Source organism: Monopterus albus, unplaced genomic scaffold (genome assembly GCF_001952655.1).
Source record: "Monopterus albus unplaced genomic scaffold, M_albus_1.0 scaffold148.1, whole genome shotgun sequence".
Classification (NCBI taxonomy): Eukaryota; Metazoa; Chordata; class Actinopteri; order Synbranchiformes; family Synbranchidae; genus Monopterus; species Monopterus albus.
The window spans coordinates 275,499-283,658 of record NW_018128028.1 but is presented as its reverse complement, the minus strand read 5'-3'; the positions used below and the strand labels follow the sequence as shown (position 1 = coordinate 283,658).

Below are 8,160 nucleotides of genomic sequence, written 5' to 3'. Positions count from 1 at the left end.
ATCCTCAGTAACAAATATCCAGTGTCTCAGGCCTGACATGCACACACAGATGATAAACTGACAGTTTGTTTTTGTGACAGAACGAGAGCCAGAACATGTGCAAACATGCTGATTTTGCTGTAAACTTGTGTCGCTGTGTTTGTAGAACACAGATGAAAACCGAGACATGGTTGACAGGTTTTCTGCGTGGCAGCCAATCTAAAGTTCATTGGCAACAGACGGCAAGAACACATAAATAACAGATCTCCAGAGTCCCAGTCCAAAACCCTGTCCGGCAAGTAATGCACAAAGAAACCAGGACAGTTTAGAGTTTCTCTGTTGGATTTATCTGCAGGCCTAGAACAAAAGGAAAAAGACAATCTGGAATAAAAGGCAGCATATGGTTAGAACCATAGTGATGGAATGGCTTAGAACACCACTTACTATTTTCAGACAGCCTGCGTGGGATGAAATATGCTGTTATACTCCAAAGGTGTGATATTCTCAAAGCAGAGCAAGATCTAGATCTTACTCTGTCACTGTAAATTCCTTTGAAATTTTTTTTTTTCTTATTTCTACCTTCTGTCTAACGGGGGCTGACGACTCACTGCACCGTGAAGGATTGCAAAGTGAACAGCACGTTCATGGATGTTCCTGTTTCTCTCTCATTATCAGCTTCTCCTTAATGAACACTTCTTCTAACCACACTCTCTTGTTATTTCTTAGGCCGATTTGCTTTGTTTCAACTTTCTTCAACATCCTATGTGCTCTCAGGACATTACTGCATTTACAGAGGTTGTTGTAGTCGCTATGCTCTCATCTCATGGGTGGTTTATGGCATCAGTGTTTTTCTCCCATAGGTTGTGACCCTGGGGAAGAACAGTCGTGGTTACCACTACATTCTGGCCAATCTAGTGAGTAATAAGTGAGCTGATCCATTGGGACAGAGTGGAACCTGCCTTCTGCTGCATGTGATGGGACACAGTCTCAGTCATTATGACAAATGTGCATTCACAATAAATGGATTATAGGCTTCTGTATTAAATCTGGGGAAAAAGGCCTGTATTAGATGTTTTTTATTCCCTGGCTTATGTTTTTTTACTCATCCCTTTTCAGTCACAATACTGCAGTAAGACTATATTGCATATTTGCTGAAATGATTATATTCATATTTAAGTATAAATGAACATCTCAAGCAGTAAATAAAGGAGTTTAACCTTTTTAAGCATCTTTGTATCCACCATACTCTAGGGATACAAATGTTAATTAAGTTTTGATATTAGCATTGGAGTTTTAAAGTGGATGCTGACCCTGCTTTCACTTGCTGATCCCCCACTGCTTTTCCCAGACTTTAGAAGATGTGATTATGCAGCGTTCGGACACATGTCCTTGCACGCCATGACACAGTTCTGCACTTAAAAAACAGCAATTTTACCATTAAAAGCAACAGTTTGGTGTCATGGCTCTAGGGTGAAGAAAGAAATTTAAAGGCAGCTTGAGCACCAAACATTTTTGAAACATATTAGTGATTATTTATTTATTTATTTTACATGGCGATGCATTCCGAATGAAAGTAGGCCAGCTGGTTCAAATAAAATATTTCGACTTTTACATGGTCTGACACAAACTAAAATATCAACTTGAAGTGTTCTGGATTCAGGTTACACTACAAAGTGTGATGAGAAACATTTGCCCAGGTGAAGTGGCAAACATGTGTTGCTTTCTCATATGGCACAGAGTTCATAATAGAATGCACCTTACAGATTGCCAGAGTAGCTGCAAATATTCTGTATGCTTATCCCAGGATATATATTAAAAATAAAAACATCAAAGAAAATCAAATGACATGATTTCTCTCTTCGCATCTTCTCTTATGTCTTATCTCAGGGTTTTTCTAATGTAAGCTTGGACAAAGTATTTGCTGGTGGAGCCAACATTTCAGGGTTTCAGATCGTCAACCCTGAGAACCTGATTGTGCAGCAGTTTATGCAGCGCTGGGAGCGACTAGATGAAAGAGAATTCCCAGAAGCCCGAAATGCTCCTCTGAAGGTACTTTACCTGCAAGACCTTTCATTACACGTGCAGATAACAACGATCATCCTTTTTAGAGCTGGTTTCTGTTGGTTCTTCTCTTCCTCTCGTTGTCTTTGTTGTTGTTTTCCTCCTACCCCTCACTTCCTCCTCTTTGCTTTGCTACCCTCACAGCAATCAATATATCGATAGGCAGTGCAAGGCAAGGTTATATTGCAGCTTCAATTTACATCTAATTAAACAGTGATCATGAAAAAGCGGAATTTGAATTGCATTTAATTAGATTTTTGTCATGGCGCAGCAGACAACAAAAAAGTGGCTCAGCCCTCAGTGGTGAAAAAGGTCAAAGTTGGAGTCGAAGTGCATGGGAGATAAAACCACACATTAATGCTTGAGTTTCTCCCCAAATCTGCACTAAAAGTTTTGAAAGAGGCCCTGACCTTCAGACATGTCTTAGTTCTTCTAATCAAAATATATTTCTCATAAGCAGGGTCAGAACTTGCACTCCCACTGACCCACCCTGGGCTCTGAGATGCATGGGCTGAAAGCAACTTGAAAAGACCATACTTTCATATTAAGTTCCTATCCATAGTAGTTCTAAACTATTTACTTTTGCAAAGCATGTGCTGACATGCAGGGCAAATGACAACTACATAGTATAAAGTAATATATGTAGCTTTATCACAGGGCTGCTGAAAGCTTTACTATAAAAACAGTGTTCATACCTTCTCTTCCTGTTTCACTGTGTGTTCTGTTGATTTGTTCATTTAAATTTTACACAGTACACTTCAGCGCTGACCCATGATGCCATCCTGGTAATAGCAGAGGCCTTCAGGTACCTGCGCCGCCAACGTGTGGATGTCTCTCGCCGGGGCAGCGCCGGAGATTGTCTAGCCAATCCCGCTGTACCTTGGAGCCAAGGCATCGACATTGAGAGAGCCCTCAAAACGGTAACCGGGGGGCGGGGACAGAGAGAGGGAGGGAGAGAGAGAGACAGCGGCAAGCTGATAAGTAAAGAAAAGGCTAAACCAAGTGAAGCAGAGATAGCTAGTGAGAGTGTGATAAAGATGGAAAGTGACAGAGAGAAGGAGAGCGAAAGCAGAGCTGCTCTCCTTCCTCTGCCTCCAGATATCTCTGCACAGAGCTCAATGAAATCCAGGCCCTCATTACCATAAAACTACATCTTTTATTAAAGCGTATCCAGTTCATCATTTGATTAACAGACTGTGCACACTCCAGTAACTCCATGAACACAAGCACCTTAATACCAGCTATATATGTAAATTGATGGCTATTCCACCTTTCTCTGAGACTTTCTGTCTCTCATGGCAGGTCCAAGTGCAGGGAATGACCGGAAATATCCAGTTTGACAACTATGGCCGCAGAACGAACTACACCATAGATGTGTATGAGATGAAAACAGGTGGGCCGAGGAAGGTAAGACAGAGCAGTGACTTCTATCAGCTCTCGGACCTGCTCTGTATCAAAACAGCTAACAGCTGGTACACACAAGGTTTGGTTTGAAACTTGTCAAAATCATGGAATTTGGCCGGCATGTGCTTTTAAAAGATTTATTGATCATTTGAACTAAAGAACAAAACTCACTGAATGTTGCCCATATGTATAGGCATCCATAAAACCTTGCCATGAATTTTACTTGAACAGTTTTGAGAGAAATGTGATTGCGTGAAACTAGAAAACGCCATACAAGCCTCTTCCATTTATTAAAGTACCGAGGGCTTTTCTGAATCATGTAGGACCAGCAGGGCTGAGAGGACAGTGCAGAGTAATGTTGATTGCCTTTCTCTACCTCTGTCAGGCAGCAGCACTGAGCTACAAGCCCCACAATTCATGCACAGTCTGCAATCTGATAGCTAAAACTGCCTTATCAAAAGAATGATATAAGAATATTTTCTTGCTGTGGGATAGTGCAGATATGATTTTTTGGTCTTCTCCTGACAGTAATTACCATTCAAATAACCAATTACTCTAAATAGGATTCAAGAATTCCTCTGGCTCTTCTTCAAAACGGTAATTCCCAGCAGTACATTCACATTAAAACTGGTACCAGATGATGACCTCTGGTTTTATTTCATAACCTCTCTGAATTCCAAGAGACAGCTGTGAATTTCTTGTTAGCTAGAAAGTGTGGGCTCAGTCTGATAGGACGCGCGATTATGGCGCCTGCCTCACAGGCCTCTAAAGCCCACACTTCAATTAGCATCACATGGGCCTCACAGCCATCCCCGCACAGCCAAACAGAGGAGGAGAGAGCAGGGAGAGGGATGGAGAGAGTAGGAGAAAGAAGGTCAAGGAGTATAAAGCTAGATGAGACAAGCCAGGCGGCAGTTTGTCAGGACCTGGAACCCCAGTCACCCAAGTGATAGTTAGAGGATGAAGGTTCTTAGGTGTGACTGTCGGGAGTGATGTATGGGGCTGATATTTGTCCCAGCCGCCCCCGAGTGAGAGCAGGACTTTGCCTCTGAAGCGGCACCCCTTGACACAGCTCCTCGCAGTCTCGTCCCCCGAGCAGCAGTGTTTCTCAAATATCACTGTCAGACAAGAGCAAGGAATAAACATTTAAGAGCTCTTCCCAGTCTGTCAAGTACACTAACTACTTTGAATCCCAAAGTCAGAGACGATTGCTGTGTTCTAGCGCCTCCGCTTGGTGTTCAAAAACTCTGCACTGTTGTACACCTGTCTAGCCCAAACATTTAAAGATCTGAGACAAAAAAAAAAGTCGACCAGATGTGAAGGGGAAAATCCAAGCCAGCAACAGTTAGACTATTGGCAGCAACATATGCAACACGTTTCATCATGAGCCAGAGCAGCCATTATTTCAGATGGGCAAACAAACACTTGACATTGGTTTGACTTAAGCATTTGTACAGCAGAATACAGAGTAACTGCAATGGCAGGACTGTGCAGATGAAACTACTAAATTATTGAACTTGTATGCTGCTGACAGGGTTGAGTATCAATTATTTACCATAAAACCTGGGAAGCTGAAAGTGGGAGGGATTGAAGTTGTCTGCCGTATGCTCATGCAATTAGCACACAGGAACTGAGGAGTTTATTAACACAATATATAGATGCAGTTTATACCCAAAAATTACAAACCCAAGTAGAGTAACAACCCAGCATGCAACACTAATAGATAATATACTTACCAATGTTATTGACAGCAAAATGACAAGTGGATTACTTATAAATGATATTAGTGATCATCTACCAGTATTTGTGGTTTATGAGGGCCAGTATAGAAAAGAGAGGCCAAAAACAAATCTTTTCTATAGGAGGGTGACGAATGAACATGCTGTAAGGAGGCTAAAAGAGGATTTTATGGGGCAAAACTGGGAATCAGTTTACAGAGAGGAAGACTTAGATAAAGCATATGAGCAATTTTTAAATATATTTAAGAAAGTATATGACAGGAACTGTCCTCGTAAGCAGTATAAAAACAAGAGGAATTACAGTGGGAAACCGTGGATGAGTAAGGGATTACAGAATGCATGTAAAAAGAAGAATGTGTTATATAAGGAATTCATAAAGTACAGATCAAAGAAGGCGGAAGAAAAATATAAGTCATATAAGAACAAATTAACTGAGATTTTGAGGAGATGTAAGAAACTACAGTATATTACTCTAAAGTATTAGAGGATAATAAAAATAACATGAGAGGTACTTGGAATATATTAAATAAATTGATTAGAAACCACTCCTGTGCAGTGATTGGTGATTTCCTGTCTGACGCTCAGCCAATAGTGTGTCAGTGCCCCATTAAGAGGGCATATCATTAATCACCACTAAACGCATTCACCCGGAGGCTCCTTCATGACTTTATTGATGCTTGGCTCTTTCGAAGCCCACTGGCCCCCAGTCTGTGACTCAGGAGAGAAGATATGATTGGTTGTTCCAGAGGTAAAGGTGGACATCCATTGGCTGCCATGATCAATGCAGGGTGTCTCAGGAAATGAATGACGGCCACACCTGTCAGCTTATTCATGCTCACTGGCTTCAAGGCGCCTGGTTGAAATGTGACGTGCTGGGCGAGGTTGGCAGTTTTAGTGCTGCTTTTGAGTGTCATTGTTTTTACTTTTACTTTTTAGAAGTTTTCCCACAAACTAGTCAATAATTGATGTGAACTGCACAAACCCTGTGGGTCACTGTGTGTAATAGGGAGCTTTATGGGGCTCATGAATCTTAGAAGTAAAGATGACAAAACAATACTGCTTGGTAGCCATTCACTCATTAAGATCATGCTCCAGTGTGGTTTGTTTTGTTGATGACGCATCTGATATTTAAAATTTATTGTCACGATTCTACTCCGCTGTTTCCTGTCAGACTTTTATTTTTACTCTACTTCCTGTTTTTGTTTTTTTCCATAGCATTGGTTTTTTTTTCCTTTTCTCCTCACTCAGATTAGTTTCACCTGCGCCTCATTATCCTGCACCTGTGTTCACCTCTATTTAGGCAGCGTCCTCCCATTAGGACGCTGCCAGATTGTTCTAGACCCCCGCTCTGACTTTCCAGCATTCTTACCTTGCCTGAATTCCCCGTTTCTGACCTCTGATACCGTTTTTTCTGACCACCGTGTTTTGCCTATGTCCTTCCAGTCTGATTGCCTGCAGTGTTCCGACCTCTGAGCTATTTCCCCTGACTACCCGCGTTTTGGATCTCCTGGATACTCCTGTCTACCGGCGCCGACCCTGGATTGTCTTATGGACCTGATTTAGCCTCTCGGACTTTGTATTGTTTTCCTTGTTGTTATTAGTAAAGACCTGTTACTTTATTCGTCTGGTTCTATAATTGAGTCCACCACTAAACACCATTTGTCGTTCTCACACGGCAAACCTGACAGTACAATCTGGCCAAAAGTATGGACTCAACCAGCGAGCAAGAGCCGGACTGGAAGGTTCGTATGGAGCAGGCTCTAGCCCACCAGGGAGCTGCCCTGGGGCAGGTGATGACAGACCTCCACCAGTTACGTCAGGCAAGAGGCGATCAAGCCGTGGCCGGGGTGGCTGTGGCCTCGGTTTCGGCAGCACACGAGCCCAGATTGGCTCCGCCAGAACGATATGGAGGAGAGAGCGGGGAGAGCAGGGCGTTTCTCACCCAGTGCGAGATCCTGTTTGAGATGCAACCATCAGCATTTCCCACCGATCGAGCCAAGGTGGCCTATACCTTGTCCCTGCTAACAGGAAAAGCCAGACAATGGGCAACGGCGGAATGGACAGCCAGGACGGCCTGCTGCGACACTTTTGGAGATTTTGCTGCGGAGCTCACCAGGGTGTTCGATCCGCCATGCTACGACTCGGCTGCTTCACCCTCGGTCATGTCGTTATCACAAGGGTCCCAGTCAGCTGTGGATTATATCATTGCCTTCCGCACTGCCGCTGCTGTCAGCGAGTTCAACGAACCAGCGCTGGTGGACGCCTTTTACCGTGGTCTATCGGCTCGCCTAAAAGATGCCCTGACTGTCTACGATCGCCCTAAGAGACTGCGTCCCCTCATGGATTTAGTCACTCGCCTGGAAGGGAGATACCGGGAACGCCAGCAGGAACGCCACCGGGAATCATCTCATGCCGGTCCCAGCGCCGCATCAGACACCCCTGAGCCCATGCAGCTCGGGAAAACGAGATTAACACCCGAAGAACGAGAACGGCGTTTTCGGCAGAATCTATGTTTGTACTGCGGAGGTCCAGGACATCGTGCCTTCGCATGTCCGGTAAAAGAACAGGGCTCAGCAAAGAGGAGGCCGCTGCTGAGCCGCTACACTACAGCTAAGTCGACCTCTCATCCCACGGTACAGGCTGTTTTATCTTTCCATTCTTATGACATTACTACACCTGTGTTTATTGATTCGGGTTCAGACGCATGTTTTATGGATCCTGCGTTTATCCAGGCACATGATATACCTACCTGCATAGTGGATCCGGCTCTTCTGGTGCACGCACTTAACGATAAATTCTTGCATCGAGTTACCACACAAACCACGTCACTCACGCTGACAATAGACAATCACACAGAGGATATACAGTTTTTTGTTATGCGATCTCCACATCATTCGGTGGTATTGGGGTTTCCCTGGCTGGTAAAACATGGGGCCAAGATAGACTGGGGTGCTGGGCGGGTGGTAGAATGGGCGGC

At 43.8% G+C, this 8,160-nt stretch overlaps 1 protein-coding gene across 1 annotated transcript in view; it reads left to right on the top strand.

Moving 5' to 3' along the window:
- The window catches only part of gria3b (glutamate receptor, ionotropic, AMPA 3b), an 87,570-nt gene that overhangs the window by 55,361 nt on the left and 24,049 nt on the right, over nucleotides 1-8,160 (top strand). The window contains exons 5-8 of the mRNA XM_020614611.1: nucleotides 840-893; nucleotides 1,867-2,028; nucleotides 2,793-2,960; nucleotides 3,343-3,447. Of these exons, the coding sequence (XP_020470267.1) occupies nucleotides 840-893; nucleotides 1,867-2,028; nucleotides 2,793-2,960; nucleotides 3,343-3,447 (489 nt within the window). The remainder of the gene's footprint in view (nucleotides 1-839; nucleotides 894-1,866; nucleotides 2,029-2,792; nucleotides 2,961-3,342; nucleotides 3,448-8,160) is intronic.